Below are 26,138 nucleotides of genomic sequence, written 5' to 3' on the forward strand. Positions count from 1 at the left end.
GAAAAGAGTCTCTATTGGGTATTTTGCAATGCAGAAGGGAAGCTGTCTGACTAGGAAATAAGATTAGTTTAAAGACTTGGATACAGGGATTCATGCCCTTTGTCTGACTGTGTTGCATTTGGTTTTCTCACCCTCTTTTTTTTTTCTGAAGGGACAGAGGCAGCTCTCACTTTTACTTGTACAAATTGCAGTCACTTAACTGAAAATAGGATTTTTCCAGGTTTCTATCAGCATAAGTGAAAACAGACTTTGGCAGTCATGCCTATGGCAATGTACGTATCTTAAAACAAGTTTCTCACTGATGCATAGCTTCATCTATGTGGTAATTATGGAACTGTTTTACAGTCAACTCCCTTTTTCTTCCTGCTCACCCCTCTGCATGCAGATTCACCCATAACACGAGACCAACAGGGGTGCAGCCATAAGATATTTTACTTTTATGAACTCTGCTGATCATCTGTTCTCATTTGTCCAGTCATCTGAGGGAAACCCTGCTCAATCATGTGAAGGTAAAGCATTAGTGAAACCATTAGTGCAGCATGGTCAGGTTAATAGGCCCGTGCCTCAACCATTTTTTTGGAGGCAATTCCCGCCTACATCAGAGATACTTTAGCAGTGTTATTTCCTAACAGGTAAAAGAAAGTAATTGCATTTTGGACGCAAATACCTTGTTTGTGAACAGGCAAATGGACATGTTAACTACTCCCATCCCACTTTGTTAGAATGAAGCAGCTAGGAAATTCTCATTTAAAAAAACAAAAACAAACAAAAAAAAAACCACACCACACAAAACAAACAAACAAACAAACAAAAAAAAAAAAAAAAAAAAAAAAACAACCAAAAAAAAAAAACAAAACCCAACCAAAAAAACCCCCCAAAACCCCAAAAAACCCCAAAAAACCAAAAAAACCCCAAAAACCCCCCAAAAAACCCAAACAAAAAAACCCCACAAAAACCAAAAAAAACCCCCCAAAAAACCCAAACAAAAAAACCCCACAAAAAACAAAAAAAACCCCAAAACAAAACAAAAAAACCCCAAAAAAACAAACAATCAAAACCACCACCACCAACAACAAAATAACCACAACAAAAAAACCCCTTTGAAACAGATTAAGTGCCTGTTCAAATTAAATATATCATCAGAGGAAGTTAAAGGACCAGTGTCGTAGAGGCCTTTGCAGACTGGACATGAAGACAGGAACAGAAAATTTGCTTAAGGCTTTTCTTCCACTGCCAGGAAAGTCTTGATGCTCACCAACCAGTCTGTGGTATTGGTTTAGTGTGACAAATCTGGTTACTTCCTGGACAGGGGTACACCTTCACTCTCAGGGTTACCAGTCCACTCAATACTGTCACTGACAGTGAGCAGGCACCCTGCCAAATTTCATCTCATTTTATCCCTCTGAGGCACATACAGAGATGTACATAGTCTCTACTGATTTCATCACAGGGGGCACATTGTTCTGGGTTTTTAATATTAGAATAGTAACTATGGGTTTCAGTCAAAATGGAGGCCCACAGCAATGAGCACAGACAAGTCAAGTTCTTCATCCCCAGGAGTCAGTGTCAAGTGCACATCAATATTGAAGTAGTTTCTCAGTTGCAGAATTCACCTCCAAGTTTCCAGTAACACTGATTGTCAAAATAAGACCCAACAAAAAAGGCAATGTGGGAAAAATTAGCCCAGAATGTATGTGTTTTGTGATTGCCTTTTTTGTTGCTACCTGAAGAAAATGAAGGGGCTTTTAAAATAATTTAGATTCTGAACATAAAGTTGGTTAGGTTTTTCTCCTTTTTTTTTGGTGGCAATCCTGCTGCAGAATATTAATACTGCGACATTAATTTAAATGGTTTATTAAAGTAAAAAAAGAAAAAAGAACTGTCAATTTTTAAAGATTCCACCATTTATAGTGATTCAAGGGAATTTTCTACTCTCAGAGCCCCAGGATCTTGGTATATAACATCCTCATTTGTGTTAATGGAAACTTTACCTCTTTGAATTCATGAGGACTGAAAAGTTTCACCAGGCACACAGGCTCTGTATAAATAAGCAGCACACAGCAAACATACTCTCTTAAAAGGATTATCACTTTGACAGCTATTCAGTTGGGGTAGCTTTTCCTGTCCCCTGGAATTCCCAGCTTGCCCTCTTAACTACACAGAAGGTAAATCTGTATAATACTTCACAGCTGCCTTTACTGGGACCTGACACTGAGCTTACTGGATGTGCTTTCCTGGTACAAAGCACCTCGTCAAGTTTCCTGCTCTGGATGCAGAGAATGCAGCTGATGAGCTGTCTTATTAAAAGTTATGAGAAAAGGATGTTCACTCCATTACTTTCTGAACTACTGGATACACACAGCGAAGCTGCTGAGCCAGTACATCCTTCAGAGTCATTCCTTCACACAGAGGCTGCATTCTAACATTTAATATCACATTGTTCCCATGGTGGCTTACCATCAGATTTTAATTTTATGTTTTGTCTTGTTTTGTTTGTACTGGCATTTCTTGTTCTGATAGCTTTATCATGATGTTCCCTCATCACAGCAGACCAAACTTGAGCCTCTCTGTCCTGCTGGGACTAAGTACACTGACAAACCTCCCAAGAGTTTTAAGCTGGGACTCTGCCATCCTTCTGCCTGTAGGGATGGGATTGGTTCCAGGATCCAGACCTCCCTGCACCCTGCCTACTTCAAAAGGAAAGGGCAGGGCAGTGCCATGCTTGTTGGGGAGACAATCCCTGGGAGACAGAAGGACGATAACACACAAGGGGCTGCACACAAGAGGGTTGATGAGACACAGGTGGTCAAGGACAACAGAGGTGGGAATACTGCAATGAAAGCTGAAGTGTCAGTGTACTGCATTCCTGCCCAGGTTCTTGTTGAGGCTGAGCTTGGGAGAAGGCGAACAAGGACAGAGCTATAGCAAAGAGCAGCTAAGAGATGTCTGGGCCATAAGCAGGGCTGAGGGAGGGCTAAGCTGCTGCAGCAAAGCTGCAGCATTAAAAAAACCCCAATCTCCCTTTTGAAGAAGATGATGCAGTCATGATTCAATGGCCCAGCTTCACAAATGCCATGTATGGACATAAATCCATCAGTAAAATAATGAACTATTTTCTTAATTAGTTCAGGTAAAAACTGTAAACAATTTTTCCTCCACCACCTGCTTTGGAAAACTGCTGGCACTTGTACTGGAAGAACGTGGTTAAAAGATGCAGTAAAAATTGACAAATCTTGGTGTGGGACGCTGAAAATACATTACAATTCCAATATAACTAGAAATGAAAAACCCCTAAATTAAATAAATCTTGCAGAATTATAGATTAAAATGTATTTGGCTTTAACGACTTAGCATATACAGGCCTTGCTTCTTGAAATCATTGCTGAGACCCTGTGGCTTGCATAGGGATGCGAGAGCAAACAAGTTGCCTGCTGCAGTAATGCCATGTAGCCATGATGAGGGAAGGTGGACCTGCATTTTGTTGGTTTTCAAATTGTTGGTTAAAACTTCTTCATGGGATCTGCTCTCTGTGCAAAATTGTGGCCACAGAGATTCTGTAACAGCTAGCAGTGTCAATAATGAGTAGAAAAGACTCAATAATGAGTAGAAAAGAAACCCAGCCCAATAACAACAAAAACTCTGGGGGGGCATTAGCAGCAATTGCTGTCAGCCAATGTTGGGAAACTGCCAGTCTTCCCTGATGGCAACCCATCAGCCACAGGCTGCAGAAGGATGCTGGACTGGGTGAGCTAGCAGCTGGGAAACCTTGAAAGGGTCAGACTAGGTGGATGGCAATGTGCTACTCTACCAGAGCTCAGCAGAGCTGGATTTGGTGGCTCAGATCTACCCAGAAAGCTGTGGGATTTGCAAGGTGGTAGAAAAGGCAGGTGTCCTGCCTTCCTCTGCTCCCTGCTTGCCCCAGCTCATGGCAGTGGGTCTTGGGTGTGAGTGCAGTGAGCTGTCCCCTGCTTTTGCATGATAAGCAGGGATCAAAACATTTTCAACAGCTAGCCATGATAGCTTAAGGAGCTATCAATTCCTTGAGAAAGTGGAACCACTTGAATGACTCTGATGTGGCTGTCCTTAGACATCCACTGTGCTGAACTGATGGTGCCCAGAGCTCCCCAGGATTTCTGGATCTGTGGATGGCTGCCTAAGCCTCATTAAAATTGAGCAAGTAGCTTCATCCCTCAGAAGAGGAGGGCTGAGCCTTAACACAGAAAGAAAACAACAACAACAACAACAGAAAAATAACCCCAAAAACCCCAACTAAAGAACAACAACAAAAAAGCCCCAAACCACAACAACCCAGGAAAATCTTTTTTTTTTTTTTTCCAATGTCATTCAGGACATGGTTTCCATCAGGCAAATAGCTCTGTGAGAATTAACTCAAAAACTGTTTTCTCCAAGGCCTGAATTCCGTATTGGAGAGCAGCATAAAGAAAGGTGCTTACCCTCCCTGCAGCCATTCCCAGGGTCAGGAACTCTTTCTTGACATGTCCCTTACTACTCACACCTACCATCTTGGAGTTTCTGGATTCTGACTAAATTTGGTTGAAATAAGTGTGCATTCATATTACTAGGGAGGGGAAATGAACCCAGGCAGATCCAGATGCATGCAGATGGTGTAGCACTGATTTCCTTTTTAAACTAGGTTAGAAATAAAATAGTGGTCTATTTTTCTAGGCATTCCTGTTCTCAATTTCTCCTACTTTTTGAAAGTTATGGTAGCTTAAAATAACCTCTGTATCTAGAAATTTTCATGTTATGCTTTTGTTGGATAACTTTTCTAAAAGATTTAAAATTTAGCATATGAATATGATCTTTTTTCTCCTCCAACAACTTTTTTCTAGAAAGTCTGAAGCTGATTATATTGGGATTGTGATTACTTAGTGACTAGACTAAAGCTGTTTCACAAGTCAGCACTAATGTGTTACTTTGAATTAAGATGAGAAATTTTCTCATTTTATGAGAAAAGAGCCATTCCAAAATACAAGAGTTCAATGTGTACAAAAATTCCTCCTGAGAACTTGCCTTAACATGATATATGACTGTATTTTGCAAGCTCTTTAGTCATACATTATTTTTGTTTTTTTAGACACAGTTGACCCTTTGATCACAGTGAATTAGCACTTTTACTGATCCAGAGTCTGTGAGTCTAACTCTTGCGCTTGATGACCCTGTTTTTTTGTAACCTGGCATTTTTAATCATCCAAATTCTTGCTATAGCTTATTCATTTCAAGTATGTCCATAGAATTGATTCCTTGACATCCTCTTTGTGACTTAACAGATTTGTCTGACTATTTTGTATGGCTTAGCTCTTGGAGCTTGCAATAGTGTAACAAAAGGTTCACCTACGTTTTGGAAATTTACCTTATTTTAGAAACGTCTACTCCGGGGCCTTAGACATCACAAGATTAATTTTAAAAAAAAAAAAAAAAAAAAAAAAAAAAAAAAAATTGTAAAGCTTTCTCTGGGCTGTGGCCAGTTTAATGAAAACATTCAGTTTTCAAAATAGAATTAAGATTTGTGGAGAAACTTGAAACACTGTACACTTCCTGGCCTGAATTCTTGTAAGCCAATATTCAATGCTTATATATACCATAATGAAAATCTCCAGCTGCATTTCATTCATGTAGCATGTATCACTGGAATCAGTGGACATTGGTGCTGTAGCAGATCAAGGGTTTGACCATTGTTATTTTGGTCTTAATTGCAAGACTAGGGCTAGGATATAGAGTACAGTTTCCTACCAGCTCCAGGCATGTCAAACTGATTAGAACCTTTCTTCACCAGGCTGGGTTGAACACACCTAGGCCAAAAGGGAGCTCAGTGAGTGTAAAGTTGTGTGAATGGACGCCAGAGGCCATAGGAACAGGATGGAAAATTTTACACAGCAACTGCAATATTTTATATCTTGCAAAATAACAGAGCAGCTAGAGAATATTTTTTTAAAAATCCAAATCTCAAACTTTTCTCAAGTCAGGGAAGATATATCAGACAACCTGCAATATCAAATATCTGATTTGATAGCTCTCGGCACCTTTCCCAAATAATTGGAAAAGGTATGTTGTTAATATTATTCATCCCCAATGAGAAGTATCTATCTGAAGCATATCCCACTGCAAGACAGCTCCTGTGAAACACTTACGGCAGAACATCTAAAGGAGTACAGTCTTTGTGGAAGTCCTTTGCCTTAGATATCTTAATTCTAAAATTTCACAAAAATATGGTGCAGCAAAATTCTGCAATAATTTTGCTACAGAGGATTAAAACATATTGGACAAATTAAATCAAATGCTCTAACCAAGAAAACTTTCAATGATCCAAAAATGTATTATTAAAAAGGGTAAAGACAGGAAGGAGAGGGAGCTGCATAAAAATACCACCTTGGAAAGAAGAAAAAAGATATCTCATATAGCAATGATACTTTTACTGATCCAAGAAAGGGCTGATAAGAAGCAGAAATTACCGTCAGGTATGGTAAAAGTGTAGATATTTCTTTTAGACATGAGAAAATGAGTTGGCAAGATGAATGCATTTAGTGTGCACTGTAGTACAGATGGGAATACCAAAGGGCCTTGAACTTATCCTCATAACAGTCTGGTGACTTAGTTAAACACCACTGGGTATAGATAAAATAAGATGGAAAAGAAGTCCAACCCCTGCTTTTGCAGATAACCATATTTTAGATCTTCTCATAAACTGATTCTCTATCATCTAGCTAGTTCTTATTTTGGCCTCTTCTGCTCATGTTGGAGCACTGGTCCAGAACGTGGACCTTAAACTTTTTTCCACTTTCCAGCATAAAATTACATATAACTATTTGTTCTGGTTAGCACATATAGCTCTTCTTTTTCTCTAGTGTTTACGCCCTGCTCCTTTGTCATATGTTTTTACAACACAATCATTCCTCTCTTTCAGCTCTCATTTATTTGAGTATAGAAAACAAGTTCTTTAGGTTACCATTATAAAAGTGCCTATTTTATTCTCTTCATGCAGACACAGACTTTGAATTTTTTTGTCCATGGGCAACTGAACTATATGCAGTGCTCTCAATGAGTTTGGGAAGTAGCCCTGGTGCTGTCCAGACTCTCATGAAAATGATTTATCTGATAAATTCTGGAATCACTTTTGATCAAGTAAGCCTTTGCACTTCATCAGAAAGAATTTTCATATTGTTGGTTGGTCTCACTTTATTTATGCAGTCAAAATGGATTTTGCTATTTGCTTTAATTTTGCAAAGCTTGAGTCAGTTTGACTTCTGGCAAGTTTCTAAGGGCTCTAAAACATGCATTTTGGGCATGCATTTTGGGCTTGCTCTGTAAAAGCAGACCAATTTTGGTCTGCTTTGTAAATTCCTTTTAGGCTTTTTTTTTTTCTCATTACTTAGCATTCTTTTTGACATGTACTGGTAGGTATTTTCTCTAGCCATCGCTACAGTGTTTAGGAATGCAACTGAAAATGGGGATCTAGATCCTACATCAGTAGCACACTACACTCAAGAACTTGCCTTGAGAAGCAATCCCAAGGAGGGCAGGAAACTTCAAAAGCAGCATTCAATGAGTTCCCTGTGGCATAACGCTCAGATTGCTTAAACCTCTTGTGAAGCCAGCATTCGGGACTAGTACTCCACTGGGGTGCATTACCAGTTCAATGGCATTACACACAGGATATTTTGCTGAACTCTGTGTCAGTTGTTGTAAGAGGATCAGCAGAGAATTGCTGACAGAATGGTGATCTAGCTGAAGAACTAGAGGAACATAAAGGCTATAATAGGATCTTTATTTTTTTTTTGCTAATTACTGGAAGTTGCCACCCAAAAGCGGGGCTAGTCTGTGTACAGAGCACACATGCAGCACCTAGCTACCTTGGCTCTGCCATGACAGACAGGACTGTAAGCAGCAATGCTTATTTTTTCTGACTGTCATTTTGTGTTCTTTACAGAGAGGTTTCAGCTAAAGGTCGCGGGAGAGGCACTGTATATTTTTTCTTCAAATAAAATCAATTGAAGGACCTAGAACACAATAAGTTATGTTCAGGGCTGTACTTCCATGTATTCCCATTGGAGACCTATCAATGTGAACTAGCACTGTTGGGAAATATCTCCAGCTACCCCAGTTAATCAATATCTGTTCATTACACTGTCTCTGATGAATATGGGTAAGGATTGGATAAGCATGAGTCAGGTGACTTAAAAATAACTGCACCTCACACAAGATCAATAGAAGGAGTATTTTTTTTCCAGTATAACTTCAGGCAAACTAATGTACCTTTTATCCTCCTCTCTTCTTGCCACCCCTTGCTCATTGTTGGTATATCAACATCTGTGCTGGAGTGATTTTATTAGATTAGTAGCACTTAATCTACTGTCATACTGTCAACTTGCAGGGAGTGAACAAGCAGACAGAAAGTTTCAAGTGGCCCAGTATGCTTCAAAGGACTCTTACCCAAGGAGTTAGTTCAGACCTGTGCCAAAAGCAGTTTTTCTGGTGCCTGGTAATATCTCCTCTCTGAGTATGAAAATCCTATGCTAGAAAAAAAATTGGTTTAGGGGGAATTCATGCCAACCATAGATGTGTTATGACAGATTAAAATATTATAATTATGCTTGGCTTCCATGCAGAACCACATCAACACATCTATGACATTTAATAACACAGGAGGATAACCACAGGCCTCAACAAAGGTTGACTTTCCCCCAAAGTTGCTCAACTTTTTTCTCCTTTCTTCCCTCTTTTTCCTGCCTTCTGAAACAAGGAGCTGCATGTTCTTGCAGTAATTTGGGAAAAATAAAAGAAAAGTAAGAAAGAAAAGAAAGAATGTGTAAGAGGAGAAGAAGAAGAAAAGGAGAAGGAGTAGGAGAAGGAGTAAGGAAATGTGGAGGGGGAAGGGAAGGGAAGGGAAGGGAAGGGAAGGGAAGGGAAGGGAAGGGAAGGGAAGGGAAGGGAAGGGAAGGGAAGGGAAGGGAAGGGAAGGGAAGGGAAGGGAAGGGAAGGGAAGGGAAGGGAAGGGAAGGGAAGGGAAGGGAAGGGAAGGGAAGGGAAGGGAAGGGAAGGGAAGGGAAGGGAAGGGAAGGGAAGGGAAGGGAAGGGAAGGGAAGGGAAGGGAAGGGAAGGTGGCATGTAATTTAATGACATGAAGCTGACAACTGCAAGTCAGTAATAGATTAAAGGAATTCAGCTCATTATTGAGCTGTTTATGTCAAGCTGATTAAAAATAGGCAAATGAAATAAACATTCTCAAGATTTTATTTAGTGGACCTGTGGTAGACATCTTGTATCCTCATAGCTCATGACTCTCAACACATAAACTAGATTTAAGCTGTGAAGTAGCTGGATCAAAGGGTGAAGTCCTGTTTTTAGAGCTAGATGTTTCACAGAAAAGTTGCTCTTGGCTGATGGCTGAAAAGGAAAAGACCTTAGGAAAATCCTAAATCCATCAGAGAGTATGTATTACTCACCAATTAGTTTCCTCAGACCTACAGCTTAGTGAATTCTGGCTTTTTGTCTTTCACATCCCTTTCTTTCTCCACCCCCACATTCAGCTGATGAGTCTAATAGCCTCCGTTTGGCTGATCAGGAAATGTGAGACAACTAAAATTGTCTTATCAACTCTAGTCAAACACTGAGCAGGCTGTTTAGTACTAGCTACAGGCCAGCTAATACTTTCAAGAGGGGCTCATTTGTAAGATATCCGTTCCCATCACATCAAACAGGATCATACATGCTTGAAGTTCAGCACATACCCACATGCTTTGAGGCATCACCACCTCAGTGCTCAGCATTTCATGACACTTAACAAGCTGAGTTATTTTGGTCTTCCCTTGTAGAATGAATCTTATTGCAACACATCGTCTTGGACATGCTTGTAACATGGCCTTTTTGTCTCTGAGTACAGAGCAATGGAGAAAACTATCCTATTATGAGATTGCTTTGTTTCCTTTATTGATAAGAAACACATTATGTAGAAAATTACTAGCACCATAAGAGCTCAGGCTAAACCAGAAGCATTTACCCCAGAATAATCTTGCTCACATTTTCCCAGCTGACACAGATGTCCTTTAGAAGTAAAACAAGATTTCTTAACAAAAGGAAGTATTAGGCCTTGCAAATGGGTTTTTGAAACATCTCCCCACACTGCATCCTCTTCTAGTTAGCGTGGAGCACAATGCCAATTCAAGGATTCAAAGTTGTATTCTTTGATGTTAAATTATTTTGTTTCAGTCCTAGATTTTGGTGAGAAGATACATTTGGCGAGTGTCCTCACCATTTAAAAGCATGAGAAAATACTTACCAAACACTGAGATTATTGAGCTGTGTACCTCAGCTTTGAAAATCAAAAAATAGGACTGAGCTAGGACATCAAATTACAGTTTGGCAAGACTTTTCACTCCCATTTGTTCATCTGTCAGACATACTTAAGTGTGAACAATGTCCATCTTAAGGTTTTTTTGCACTCAGATGACTAAATTAGTGAGGCTGTAGGTTTCTGGATGCCACACTAAGTATGAGATTTCTAAGGAAACGTATACAAGCTAGAGGGCAAAATTATCTCCCTTCCAAAAAGCTTTACCCTATTCAAATTCTGGGAAGTGTTCAAAACTCTTGAATGTAGTGTTGCAGTTTTCAAACTACTAGAGGCCATGTCCAAACTTTGCAGGTGAGCATCTTTACATGACCATATGCCTTTCCATGGAAATGTGCATTGCTTGAATCAGAAAAAAATGAAGAAATTAAAGACAAGGAGACAAAAAGATCAGTGACTGATAAATCTTTAGTATAAAAATTGTACAAGAATTTTGATACAAATTACAAGAGGTATTTGGACAAAGTATGAGTAAAACTCCATTTATATCCCCAAAACCTTATGCATTTTATGCAAAAGACATATTGTAGGACTGTTACAGTACAGAAAATACAAAAAAAGAAATGTCAAATTAAAACTGGACTTTAAATTCCCTCAGATTACTAATGGAAAAAACTTGTTTAGACTACATACAATATTTATGAAGCCACTAATGTCATGATTATTAGATCAACATGATGCAAATTTTCGTATCCCCTTGTACAGCTATATTCCGTAGTGCATGCTTTGGTTCTGCAGGCAGGACAGCAGAGCATTCACGTTTTGCTCACATTGAAATCAAACAGTGAAAACAAAAAGCCTCGTCTATTCCAAACAGAGAAAGACCTTTGTAAAAATATCCATCAGGCCTCAACTCCCCTCTTTCCTGTGCCTGGCTGGGGTACCTCAGGACCACATCTTGCCAAAATCTGGTGGAACAAGTCCAGCTTTTCCAGCCATCAGCAAGCTCTCCATTGTCTTCCCCCTTGCTGCTGCTGGTGCATCGCTGGTTGTCACAGGGGGATGCAGCCAGGTTGTGAGAGCCCTCCCATGCCTACTGAGAAAGGGATTTCCAGGCTTTATGCCTCTGTGACTGAACACACTGCCAGACCCCTAAGAACTTCCAAATGCATGAAGGTTCAAATCCAGTTTATCTCATTTTACATTTCCAAGTAAACTCCCCAGTCAGGTTCCCATCTTTCCAGCTGAGGAGAACTGAAATAAAGCAGACTGCTATACAGGAAATCACTGTGCTTGACATTCTATGTTAAAAGCTGTTAAAATGTCAATTGTGACAGTGAGCAAGAGCCTTCAGTCAAACAATGAAACTTCAAACTGCTTCAGCCAACCCTGCAATGAGTTATTTGTATAAGTACAAACAGGTTTCAGTGAACAGTTTGTGGTAAGTAAAAGTATGTGGAAATTCAGCCAGGGTAAATGTCTATTGTGTTCAGGTTCAGATCTACTTATTTGCACACTTGTTGCACATACATTGCACTGGAACACAGATCACTCTTATAAACTGGAGGACAGACAGGAGGCATGAACTGAGAGCACAAATGCTGCCCATCAAAAACAGGCCATGTTCTGGGAAATGAGCCCCATATGATAAAGGAACCAAAGCTTGCACAAGAAAAAGCAGCATGCTGAATTTTGTATTTTTAAATAGCTAAATGAAACACACACACAGAATAGTGGCCATTTTATTAATCTTGCCACTTTACAAACAGTAAACATTTTCACAGATGGATTGCATAAAACTTTCCAAAATGAAGAATACTAGGAGGATGTGTTACTTTTCTGAGAGAATTTTAACAAGACACTCTTAGAATGAAAGGAGAAGGGGTGGTAAAGAAAATGGGAAAATTAAAGACAATGGCTGAGGGTTGTACAAGTGTTTGTTAAAAAAAACTCAAAAACATCTAAATGTACAAGTATAATTGAAAAACAATGAATAAATCTGCCTTTTTACAGCTTAGGTGTTCCAATTTATTCTGTAGGTCATCGGGTAAACTGAGAGGAAGATCCTTAGAATCACAGTTCATGTGGTTACTGTATCATTTCACAGGTGTAACTGGGCGGGATGCATTCTGCCCCATTAGCACAGGAGGTGGTGGGGGATGGGGATGTGAAAACATCTTGTTCTGGATGTGACAACTGCATAATGCCCTCACGCTCAGGCATGGACACATGAGTGCACAACTACCACTGGTGCCCCAGAGCTACTCTTCTCAGCCTCTTGTATTTTGTGGCAGAATGGACAGGTTGTGATTAACTATTGATGAGTTTGCCAACCTAACTGTACATTATCTTCTGATCATTCTCAACCTTTTGTTTGACAATGGATGCCTTATAAAATCTTTATGCATCACTTAGCTAGTATTGCTATCTCTTTCTTCTCTAGAAATTTAATTGCCCTAGACGCTTTTCCTAATTTTCCTAAAATACTTCTCTCCAAAGGTTTGAAGAGAGCAATGTACAAAATCTGTAGAACACCAGAAAAATCTCTCTACACATTTGCTACCTGACTCTTCCTGTTCTTTTAAATGCATGAGGAAATATATAAATATCCCTATGTAAGTGTGACAGAAGTTATATAATTTTGCTCATTTATAATCGTCATTTTAAGGCTCCTTGTTCTAACACTGTGTCTGTTTCTCCTCTGTCACATGCACACTCACATATTCACAAACACACAAAGGACACAAATGATTTCTTCGATCAAAAAGTCCTCAGTTTTCATAAACGGCCTTGGAAACAGTACAGCAAGAAAGGCTGCCCAGGCTCATCATCGCAGGTCAGCTCATCCAGCTGCTTCAACCTCCATCAGTGCCATGTACACATGGAGTTGACAGGGAAGCAGAGTCTGGGCTCAGCCTTTAGACTTCTGATACAAACAGGCCTCAGGAATTTGTCTGCTGGTTTCACCCTTGTAGCTTCTGATGAACTCGGAAGGAAAAGGAGGAAAAAGATCAGTGACCTTTGACTGGTAAAAGGTAGCATATTTATGCTTAGCATATTTATGGTGAGCACCGTCATCTCTGTTGCAGAAAACGTCAAATTACCACACAGTGCTGTTAACAGCATTAGCATCCAGAAACAGCAAAGAGGTGCTGCAGCCAACCAATGCTATGCCATGAATTGATCCAAGGATATGAAAAACAAGAAACTCTAAAATGGCTGTGTTTAGCTCTCTTGCTCTTGCGCTTTGTCTGAAACCTGTGTTTGACTTGGTGGTGCTGCACTGGCTGTCAGCACTGTTCAATCCACAGTGCCCACAGGCACAGAGGACTGGCAGTATGATCTCAGCATGGGAATGCTGCAGACCCTGCAAGGAAAGCATGCTTCTGCAGGTCCTCTGCCTACTTGAATTTTCAACCGCTATTCAGCAGTCAGAAAGCACACAATAAAATTGGGAGTGATTAAAGCCAGGTACACTGGCCTTTATGCACTTAAAATTTCTTAAGACAGCACGTGTTCTCAAGATACTTCACTGTAAAACTGTCTCTTCTGAGGTCCTATCTGAGATGCACTTCTGGAGCCTGTACTTTTAGCAGTGTTCTTGCAAATGAATGTATAAATCAGAAAAAATTCCTTCTTGCATGAGTACAGCAGATTGTGTCTCAGATATGTTTATCCAGCACTTTGTAGAACTTCATGCTGACTTCAGCAGGAGATTCTCCTATGACAGTAGAATAGGATATAGGGAATTGGCATTCATGATAGGAACCAAAGAGGATGAGATTGCTCTGAAATTTGCCCAGGGATGGGCTAAACCAGTTAAAAAAATAGACTGCACATCCTGTTTGGCACTGAACCTATGCAGCAAGACATGTAGCAAATTCAAACTATTTCTAGCAGGCACAGTATGGCTTATGCCAATACAAAGCAATTAGCTGCTACATAAGCAGACAAAAGTGCCATTACAGACAGTATTTCTCAGCTGACCTTTTGCTAAGAAGCCATCTTATTACTGTCTACCTGATAGCTCGATAGAGCAGACAGTGGCAGCCTTGGGCTTCCCAAAGACAAATCAAAGTGCTCCAGATGGGACTTCTTTTCACTCACTGCAGACGTGTGCATGCTTGTGTGTGTGTGTCTCTGTGTGTGTGTGTGTTAGGGAATGGGGAGGGAAAGCCTAGTTCTTATACTCAATTTTGCCTTCACAGGGGATAAACAGGCAATTACACATCCTTTTATATTTGATGGCCAAGTGCTGAACTTGAAAGCACGCTATTAGTTTGTATCCCTTCAGGGCCAGTGCAATAAGTAGCCAGGAGAGCTGGGGCTAAGGAAGAGAAGGTGTTGTCTGCTGTTAGTGTGACAGTCTTGTCAGCAGCATTCACATTACTGGAAGGTAATAAAGTGACAAGTAAGTTATTAGAAAGATATGAGGTGAAATTGAACTGAAGCTTCTTTCTGCTCAGCTCAGTTTTTTTCCTGCTTTGTAATGGCCCACTATTTGTTACAAAACAAGCCTTGTCTTCAGATCTTATATAAAAAAAGAAATATTTATTCTTTGCAGGAAAGGTCACATGAATTTACAACATCACACTTTAAAGGAGAGGAATGGGAAAATAGTTTCATGACAACTACAGCTGCTATTTAAAAAAAACACAGTGTCATCATAATGAACAATAATACTGGCAAAAGTCAGAGGACTTGTCAGAAACATGTCCATTTTTTTAACCCTTTGGTGGTCCAGAACTGTTTTCATTTAAGTGTCAGTGCCAAACATAACAGCAACAGTATTGGGATATACATGATCAATACCTTGATCAAAAAATCAAAGCTGTCATTCAATATCATGACTTGAACAGAGAAAACAAGCCACACAAGACTGATTAACTACAGACTCAAGATAATTCTATTTATGTAAAACAGTTGCTGCTTCACTCTGTTACAGCCATTTAAAAGGCAATGATAATGCTGCAGTGTTTGCAGTAAGAGACGGAAACCATGAGACTGGAACAGACATGTATTTGGGCAAACATGTGGGTGAAAGGTTCAGTCCATCATATGATCTTGCTCTGTTCCTGGAGTAGACATGGGTATGGAAAAGAGTTCCTTTTATGTCCCTACAGAACAGGAGAAAGAAGTCTAACTCATCATGTGGCAACAGCAGGATATGCTGATGCTTATCTAGCAAAGTAGCACTACAGTCACTGTTTTGTTGAGTTACTATAGCAGCAAAGTCTTTTTCTTATGTCACTACATAAGAAAAAAAACCAAAACTAAGAAGGAACTGAAATATACCAGCTGCCATCATGTGTCTGCCATTCACCTTTTCCCCACTGAGAACTCCTGCTGCCTCCTTGCCCCTTAGTTACACCCACCTTTGCTTCTCTTTTCAAATAAAAATAGTAATTCTGTTAACCCAAAAAAAAAAGTGACAAAAGTGTTCTGGGGACTGAAGAACAGTTCTATTCATGTATGTGGCAGAAAAACTTAGAGGAGCATGTGTGTGCTCCTTGACCATACATTTTCTCTTCCTTATTATTTACTCTGCCACCAATGTTGCTGTGAAAATATCCTGCAGAATTTGAGTACAAATACATTTCTAAAAATATGTCCTATTTTCTGACAGCAGCTGACCTCCTTAATGACCACCACATGAAAAATGGGTCCATATCAAGCTTTTTTGATTATAAAATATCATACATATTGAAGGAGAAATTTTTGGAACTAAATCCCTGGTCTTGACAATGGTTCCTATCTCTGGAATGATCAGACCTTGAATTATCATATTTCTGAGCGTTCATGATACCCACATGGCTCCTTGTCTTGTTGCTTTTATCTATTCCTACCCCATATATTTAGCTATGTTAGATCCTTAACTGGGTTGAAAAGGCTAAAACTCAGGGAAAACTCAAGTACATCCTGGGAACCCGACTTCCTGTTAATTGTACTAGACCAAATCAACTGAGGTACTGACCACTGCTGGCATCTACTTTGCAAAACCTGATGCTACTAAGTTTTTCTTAAACAGTTCCTTTTTTGGGGATGGAATGGGAAACATAGGTGATGAAAAATGTATAAACCTGTGGAACAGGCAGAGAAAGTAAACTTTCAGTTCTGCAGCAGGAGGGACAGAGAAAGGGAAGAAGGGAGGCAGAGAGGGAAGAAGAGAGGTGGAAAGGGAAAAAGGGAGAGAGAGATGGAAGAAGGCAGGAAGGCAGGCAGGCAGGCGAAAAGGAAGGAAGGAAAGAAGGAAAGAAGGAAAAAAGGAAAGAAGGAAAGAAAAGAAGAAGGAAAGAAGGAAAATACACTTCAGTTTACCCATGGCAAATATGTTGCAGAATTTCTTCTTTGTAAAGTATCTACAGATCTCTAGGAAACATAAATTTTATGAGCTCAGACATGAAAAGCCTTTGAGAGATCTTTAAGAGCAGTGTCCATGTGCTATTAAGGTTTTTAATCTATACCTTTCACGTTTTGTCAAATTGAGTTGTGACTCAGTGACAGAGTGCTAATACATTGTGTGCATGACTTCAGTGTCACCACAGCATCAGTTACCATTTAAAAGGCAAGGTTAAAATCTCAGTCATAACAAAATGTACCTGGTTGAGATATAGCTCAGAAAATTTGACTAAATGTTTTAAGGTGTGCAAAAATATTTATGAGTTAAATTGGCTCTTTACTAACACCAGATAATTAGTCCTCACAGGAGCACGCTTATGGACAAGATCACATTAATATTAGTGATAGTCTAACAGAGTGAAACATAAATGGGTAAGTGATATGATATGTGTGAGACCAAAAAGTGAGAAGGGGCTACCACGGGTGTTAAAACTCATGGTTTCCATTCTTGTGCTTTGACTGTGCTGTTTTCCTTCCAAATTTTCATACAGTTTTTCAAAGGATACCTAGTGATTAACCATTAACATATGCTTTCCTGACACATCATACCCCCCAACCCTCCCAAAGAAAAGAAAAATCCTAAACAACCTCCAGACAAATAATCCTATTTCCAAAGGAGGTTCAGTACAGTTATTTTCTAATTGCAGACAAAGCTTTTTGATATTTACAGAAAAATACAACTACCTTGAATAAAGCAGTGAAACAATATGGAAAGAGTGACCACAATAACTATAAGAACCAAAAAAAGAAGGAACAAACTCCATATAAAGGGAAGAGTATCTTCCCCAAGCTGGTCTAGTTCTAGCAAAATGGTTTAGACTGACAGGTTTGGAAACCGAAGGGATAGCCAAAAGTTTGTGATAACATAAACAATTGCACAATACTTATCATGTCATCACAGCATTATAGGCCGTGTTCTGTGCTGAAGAGATGAGATGTTTGGTCATTTTTCTTACTGCACTCCAGGTCTCTGATGAGATCACCCAGAAATGCTACTTTCAGTAAAACCAGACTGCTGTGCCAGAGCCCCTTTATGATTTTTTCAGATAATGTCAGATGATACAAATTCCACCACAAGAACAATTCTGATAAATACAGATTCTCATAGAGATGCATGCTAAGCTGAAAGAAGGGAAATGCCATTCAATTCAAAGTAAGTGTAAGTGCCATTCTAAATAAAAGACTGTTCTGATATTAGTATCACTAATACTGAAGAAACTACTTTTGCCTAGATTTGCCTAAAAATAACAATGAGTAGTGTTCTGTCCACAAGACAGACATTATATCTTCTACATAGCTTAAGCAAAATCTGAATGAAATTAAAAGTAGGACTTATGAGTTTCTAAGAGGTTTTGGAAGTTTGTCCCTCTCTCCTAACTTTTTAGAATGTGCTGTTCAATTTTATGTAATAAACAGATTTTTTTCTTCTATGACAATAATCTGTTGAATTTATCTACAGATGATGCTTAAATTTCCAAACAAGCTTACCAAACCGTTTTGACCTCTAACAGAAATATAGTGAAATAAAAATGCTGAACAGTGGTTTATTCAGTGAAGAATTATTTATATACCTCAAATGTGTTCTTCATTAAAAATTATATTTATTTGTACTGTGAATACTACAAAAGAGTGTGGGGTTTTTTCTGTATATATATTCAATTTTTGTTCTTTTATTTTTTAGACTTTCTATATTACTTGTTCCTATTAGCCTGGGAGGAGAGATGAGTGCAGTACAAGTAACACTACAAAGGTTCACCTATTTCGGAAAAATGCACCCTTACTGTTCTAATTTCCCTTTCTCACAAACACATTGAGCTTGCACAACATAAAAAAAAGCAAAGCAGATCTCCCCACTCAATTTTACAAGGCCAAGTAGTTGAGATTTTGAAGAAAATAAAGAAGATGAAAGAAAAATGTCAGTGAAACAGCTTACGTTTTTGCTATAAAATTTCTTTTTGTTAAACCAGAAGGTAAATTTTCCTTATAGTTTCTGTGGAATCCATAAATGTTTTCAGGGTTTCATGAGTGTACAGAATTAAAAAAAAAAAAAAAAAGATCAGAGGCTTGTAACTCATAGGAACATAGTGAGAATTCATTTAGAAATATTTTTCTTTTATTTTCTACAACTGGAAATACTGATTTATTAGATATTGATTCCTACTTTTGGAAACAAAAATACTGAAATGCATAAAAAAGTACTAAAAAAGAGGAAATCTATATTAAGAGTTTCCTCTAGAAAATGTAATAGGAATTAAGTACTCAAGTGGACATAAAATGTAAGAATAATCAAAATGCACAGCAAACCAATACAGCGACAAGCTGAAACAATGGAGCATTTCTGAATCTTTGCTAAGAAGAGTAATATTCTGGGTCAGTAAATACAGAAAAGGAACACATTCTCTGAACGCTGAAGGAATATTTTATTGTATGCTGAAATATCCCTTTCGAGTTTGTTTGTTTGTTTTTGCTTTTGTTATTGTCATTTGTTTTGTAAAGAAAAGAGACTACAACACACATCCTAATGGCTTTGGCTGTAGATTTAGCTTAAGTAAATACCATCCCTCAGTCAGTATGTTGTGGTAACTAAGGCTGCCAATGTGGTTTACCAGCTCAAGCAACACGTGTAAACACCAGAAACAAAAAAATTCAGAGGGCAGCCTCCCTTCTCTCTGCCTTTCTCAGCTGCTCACTCCTTCTCTGTCTCCTGGTTGTGCTTGCTCTCTTGCTCACTATATTTCTTGGACTTTTGTTATTTTCTGACAAATCATGCAAGTGAAACACAAAACATAAATACAACTAGACATCCTTTTTCTCTGTCTTCTAATTTTATCCAAAGGGAAAGTTACCCAATAAAAAGTCCAGCATATATTTTCAGAGCTACTAAGTGCTTCTGCCATTAATTTCTTTTGATTGCTTCTATAAAACATGCCTTAATCATACTACAGCACTTTCCATTGCAAAAAAGACAACTTTACAGAACAACATAGTTAACATTATTTCCCTGTTCATTTTGATTTTTTTTTAAACACCACAAAAATCCAGGCTATAATAAGAAGCACACAAAATTATATTCATCTTTGTTCTGTGACAAGTAGTATCAGCATTTATATCCCCAAATATTATGCATGTTTGACAAAAAAAAATTTCTACTGGTTTACATGACAAAATTCTGGTTTTTTTTTCTTTTATGCAATGTAGTATATAAGGAATAAGGATGCACTATTGTTTCTAGTAATAATTGGCACTTGAAAAAAGCACCAAGAATTCTGTATTTCACTTTACCCCTTTTCTCTCCCCAGCATTTTTCTGTGTGTAGTCCAAAAACTACAACTGTGGTTATGGTGAATAACTACATTTTCTTTTTTCAAAATGTGTGCAAAGTTGGCACTTTTGTATTAACACTAAACACTAATACTCTTTGTTTGGCATTTATGCCCTCATACTCATACTGACCAGATCACTTTTATCTAAGCGTATTTTTTTAAAGACACTTACTGAAAATATGGCAATAGTTTAAGAAAAAAAAAAAAAGCATGGATATTATTACACATCCCCTTGTAGTGTACGAAAAAGTGCATGACTGGATTTATGTAATAGTACAAGACAAAAAAACTGTATCAAATCAGGTACTGTAAAGCATGCCAGCACCTCCGTATTACTTATATCTAGCAGGTAGTTAAAACAAGACCGTGGTTCTTTTAAAAATGTGCATTAAAGCTAACATAAGTGAGTAAAACTAGGCAGCAAACTATTTTTCCTGCTTATCTAACAGCTGAATGTAACTGTAAAAATTAAGCAAAAAAAATTAGAGTTAAACCACCATCAATACAATTGTTTTACATCATAGGCCTGTCAAGGCTCAATATATATATATACAAGTGTAACAGCCATGCTTAGTAGAACGTTATCCCCAATGCTTAGAAAACACAAAGACAACTACGTAGATTGTTTTTTCTTTCTCTTTTTGTTTGTTTGCAATTTTTTTGTGTTTTTGGGGGATTTTTTGTGTGGTTTGGGTTTGTTCTTTTTAATTTTTTTTTTTTTTTTTTTTTTTTTTTTTTTTTTTTTTTTTTTGGTTTTGTTTTGTTTAGGCTTTTTTTGTTACTTTTTGTTCTTTTTTTTTTCCAGGCAAAAGTTATGGGAAGAACAAACTGTCTCTTTGGAGATGACCAAGAACATTCTAACAGAACTAGGGACAACTGCAGGTTTTCTGTTTGATTGTTTGCTTGTATTTGCTTTTTAAATGAAAGATCTCTTCCCCAAATCAAAGGTCCTCTGTTTTTTTTTCTATTAAAAAAAAAGGGAAAAAACCCCAACAACCAACAAAGGGGAAAAAGCACCTGGTGTTTCTTTCTTTTGCTAAAAAAGAAAAGAAAAAATTACATATATATATATATATATATATATACGTATATTTATACGTGTGTGTATACATACATACATATATATATATATACATATATATATATATATATGTAAAGGGAGACTGTATATGGCAGTTCAGATGTAGTGGGCCCTCTCTGAGAGCTGGCATTATGCTATGTCCATCCTTGACCTAATCTACTGAAGTGAAAGGAATGTTTTTATGCAGATTGGGGTTCTGGCTGTGCCGGTTTCGGCTACGGACAGAGGAGAACATCATGTTGCACCCAGGGACTTTGCACTTGTGCATTTCTCGCAAATGCACTGTTTTATAGTGCACTCTGAGGGTTCCCTTGTTGCTGTACATTTTGTGGCAAATGTTACACATTATCCCACCGTTGCTCACCGAAACACTGTTGAACATGAGGGATCCTGGGACATCGGTGCCCATACCTACAGCTAAGGCAGGGGCATCTGCTTTGTGGGCAGATTCCCCGCTGTCACTTGCCCCATCGACGTCATCCAGGAGAATACCCTCATCACTTCCTGCGTCAGATTCTCTTGAGGAATGAATACTGCTGCTGGACTGGATGCTGGAGGTGGTGCTCAAATCTAGTACCATATAGTCTTCTGCCATGCCCCTGCCGTACCCATTCATATGGGAATCCTCAGTACCAGCAGGCGAAGAGGTGTCTTCCCTTATGTCAAGCCCCATCTGATGCTGAGCGCCATATATCTTCACCAAAAATTCATCGCGGAGGTCCTTACTAAGAGAAGGCTGTGAAGTGTCCAAGCCCATGTCATCCAGTTCTTTGGTCAACAGTTTACGGTGCAGGTTTATGTTAGCACTGTGTCTGGGAAAGGAAGAGGGGAGGGAGAAAAGGAAAAATGTACAGTATTTTTGATTAAACATACAGTCAACAAGCACCAAATCCAAATCATGATTTCTTGATAATTTCTCATAAAAATATCCCCTATCCATATTGCTTGGAAATTTCAGTCTTTCTATAAGTGAACAAATTGCAACATAAAAACTAAACAAAACAAGCAAATCCCCCCCTTATTGTTTTTCTTGGTAACTGCTGCTCCTCAACATTAGTCCCCAACAGCAGCTATAGCCCTTTTATTTGAAATTTACAAATAATAAAGTGTACTAGCAGAAAATACAAAATGCTCTTCTTGATTCCTGAATCTCTGCTGACTTTCCTTTTCTTCAAAAGGCAAAAATATTAATATATGGAATATATGTATCTGTGTCTATCTATGTCTTACTCTAGATCCATGTGTTTAGATATTTATCCATACTAACATAAAAATTTGTTTATATTTTTATATATATGTACTCATATAATTCTGTAATTGAAATATAGGAGGAGAGTCAAATAAAGGTAACTGAATAAGGCATTGTCAGAGGTTGTGATTCTGGTAATTTAATTCTCTTATAAAGGGATTCAGAATCAGGCCAAACCAAGATGGAGAAGACTTGAAGTCTTTAAGAGAACAAGTCTTTGAAGTCTACATGTAAGTTTCTGAAAATCTTAGCCAAAGCTGGTGGTTTCAACCTTCTAAGTTGTCACTGTCATGCCTCCTTGTCATTTTCCTGTACTGTCTGTATGCAGCGCTGATTCATTCAAGCAGAGTAATGTCTAGTTAAAAAACCCTATTAATGGCAGTGAGAATTTTGCCCCAAATCAATCTAAAAATTTAAGCATGGGTTTGGTTTAGGTATTTGCTGAAGCTACAGCAGATACTCAAGACAATGGAAATCTGTCACTGATGGAAGTGGATTTTAAACCAGATCCCAAGAGCTGCAAATTAAATGACTCTGAAGTGTTTTACAGGACTTGGGCCTTTGTTTGCAAATGTAGAGCTTTACTTCTTGAGAGCAATGTAAGCCTTTGGGTTAGTAAAGGTGTAAAATAGCCTATTATTTTAAACTGCATTCTACTCTCCACTTTTGGCATTGGCTTTATTCATCCATTGCAGTAGAACCTCACTGATTTGCAGTAGTGTCAGGAAACGCTCTTTGAAAAACTGCATTTTCTGAATTAACGATGCAACCAACAAATGTGACAGACACCAAAGACCTCTGACAACAGAACATGTTCATTTTGCTGAAGTGCTTAAGTATAAGAAATCAGTGCAAAGTTTTCAGTAATAGAAAACTTCAGGGCTCAGTTTTCAGAATGTGCAGCATTGCTGAGGAAATTACAAATATTTATTCAGTTTCTTTGGAGGGTGACTTGAATTTCGAGTCAGCAAAAAAAGAATTAGCGAAGTTCTACTGCATAACATCCTTTGCAAGCTAAGGACCCAAACCCGCAATTTACAACATGCAGACTCACCAGTCTGTCTGCCCATTATAAATTGCAGATCAGAGCCCAAATGTAGGAGGGAAAAGAAGAGGGGGGGGTGGGGGGGGTGGGGTGGGGAAGTGGAAGGAGGGTGGGAAAGAGAGAGAGAAAGAGAGAATTTTAACATAGGAATAGCTTAATTTGCAAAAAGCACTAGGTACAAAATTGGCATGGGAAGACATAAAAATGATCAAATATTTTACAGACATTGAGGTCCTTCATTAACAAAAAAAGGGAGAGGAGGAACAATAGCTATTAGCAATATTTCCTTACTTGGAAGCTTTTATTTTAAGAAACCCTCTGAAACATACCTCTCAACCAACTGAAGTCCAAAACATGGTACAGCAGTACATTGCAAATAAATAAGGCAAATGCAAATGTAGGAAGATTAAATTGATGTGGAGTAAATCTCTAATTTTCTGACACTTCATGATTAATTTATCTGTTGCACATAACTTAAGGGAATAAACAAAGACCAATAGAACTAATCTGTCCCATTCACCTGCAAATGCAGATAACTGCTCTCTGACATAAAACTGATACTGAAATGCAGTTTAATTGAATTGTGTGTGCTTGGGATGCAATTATTTCAGTAAGAGGGTGGTCTAGAACAGAGGATTTCTCTCCTAATGAGAGACAGTTGAGAGGTATGAGCAAGGGTGAAAAAAGTGGAGAGTATTTCTTGCTTTTGTCCCACATGGGAAATACTGTTTTCACACAAGCAAGTAGAGCACCATTGCTTTTTTGAGGCGTAGAAGTGTAATTATGCATATCCCCACACTGCACTTAGGAAGGCTGAGCTTACCTTGTGATAAGATCAGCTTTCTAATCTTTTGCTAAATTGAGATCACAAAAGAGAGAGAAAGAGAGGAGACGAGAAAAGAGAAAGAAAGGGGGAGAAGAGAGAGAGAGAGAGAGAGAGAACAAATTCACATTCCAATCCAGACATCTGGTTAAAAAAAATAAAATCTGAAACCAATAAAACACAGACTTTAAAAAAAGTCTTGACTGTGAAACTGTTTTTTGTCAGCTGTAATATCACTTATACTGTTGTTCTGATGGATACTGACTCAATCACACAATACAGAAAGCATAAAAGAAATTAATCAAAACATATTCACACCATACCCATTATTATTCACAAACGAGTTCTGAACAGATGCATGCAGTGCACATATATGATTGATAAACAGTAGTCCTGATGGTCCCTTGCCTTCCTGGTTTCAGATGGAATGTAGCTCTATGTAAAGTTGCTAAGTACAGTACAGGAAACGCTTACTGTGAAGGCCTGTCCACACTGACCAGAGTTATTAAATGACTGTAAAAGCACATTTGTGCTTATCATCCTAAGGTTAACTGCAAACTGTTCATAAAGTACTCATGTGTGTACTTATAATTTCTCCCCTTCTCTCCCCTCTTCACTCTTGTGTAATGGGAATTTGTTACAGCATACCACCTAGTCAGGATAACTGTAACTGTTGCTTCCATGCATTTGTGCTTACGATTTCCTTGATTTGCTGCTGAGGAAAACAAGTCAGGCATGCAATGAAAATAACTTCAGTGTTCACTAAATGAAGAGATAAGAATAAATTGCCATGTTAAAGAAGGGCCACCAAGCCCCAGATAGACAAAGACCATTCTGAGAAAGACCACTGTAAGGATGCAAACCCTGCTGATGCTCTGATAAGAAGAGATGCCTCTCTTATTCAATTCTCACTTACAGCAGTAGCAATCAGTAATCTAGTTAAAGTATGTACCAGCCCATAATATCTGTCAGGCAAACGATGTGCAGAAATGTGCGGACCAGTTCTGGCACTCCGTTCAGTAGTGTCCCTTTTCCGCTGTCAGCAGTACTGTTGGATTCTCCTAATATAATTACATTGACTTTTATTCAATTAAGTGCCATTCCTAGCCTTAAAAAGAAGCTACTTTATCAATTGATTCAGGTGTAATGCAATAATAAAGATGAACTCATGGCAGTGCATTAGCTCTGCTGTTCATAACTTCTGAATATAGGTTCATTCATAGCAGTCGATTTCCATTATGCAACCACAGTTCAAAAGAATTGATTCTTTTACATTCATTTCTTAATCTATTTCACTTGTGTTTAATATTGTCCCTAAATATCATAAATATAAATATCTCCAACATTCTGGTGGAGAAGGAGGTATGAGTTGTGAAAAAAATTCATTTATTTAGACTGAAGTTTTAAAATCTTATAAAAAACCCCAAAGTCTCAGACCCCCTTCTTCATACCAAACAGAGATTTTCCATCCTCATCCAATTCTTTCTCCTCTATTTTGTCACTCCTAAACCCTAAGAAGTCCCCTATGAGCCCTCAGCCAGTGCTAACCACCTGTCATCTTGTTCATCTGCTCCTCCTCATGACACCTGCAGTTTCTTGCTTCAGCTATTCTGTTCCCTGATGTGATTTACAAAGCTGCTTACCTCTTCCTCCTCCAGATTCTGCTCCCAGGTATGTGTAAACAATGGTCCCTGAGTAAGCTGAGGCACAGCTTAGGCAAACTGATTTGTGCCAATGCATGAACACTGCCATCAAACAGACAGAAAATCCTGAAGCAAAATATGCCACACCTGCTGAGCTTCAGCTTGCCATGGCTTCATTACTTCTCATACCTCAGCTAGCTAATTTAAGGCCATCTCTGGTGTCCTTTGCACCACCAAAACTTCTGCTGTATCCTCAGGGAAAAGAA

At 38.4% G+C, this 26,138-nt stretch overlaps 1 protein-coding gene across 8 annotated transcripts in view; it reads right to left on the minus strand.

Annotated features, from left to right (window-relative positions):
* Nucleotides 1-10,829: 10,829 nt before the first annotated feature.
* BNC2 (basonuclin zinc finger protein 2) overlaps nucleotides 10,830-26,138 on the minus strand; it is a 333,664-nt gene continuing 318,355 nt past the window's right edge. For 5 of the 8 annotated variants that reach the window (XM_083883381.1, XM_083883386.1, XM_083883382.1 and 2 more), the window contains one exon: nucleotides 20,654-21,924. In XM_083883381.1, coding sequence (XP_083739507.1) covers nucleotides 21,264-21,924 — 661 coding nt within the window. In that variant the 3' untranslated portion in view covers nucleotides 20,654-21,263. Of the gene's footprint in view, nucleotides 13,288-15,304; nucleotides 15,427-20,653; nucleotides 21,925-24,229; nucleotides 24,261-26,138 lie in introns of those variants that run through there. The other 3 variants (XM_083883384.1, XM_083883383.1, XM_083883388.1) reach the window with 3 other exon arrangements.

The sequence above is a fragment of the Zosterops lateralis genome, assembly GCF_965231275.1.
Source record: "Zosterops lateralis genome assembly, chromosome: Z".
NCBI classification, from domain to species: Eukaryota; Metazoa; Chordata; class Aves; order Passeriformes; family Zosteropidae; genus Zosterops; species Zosterops lateralis.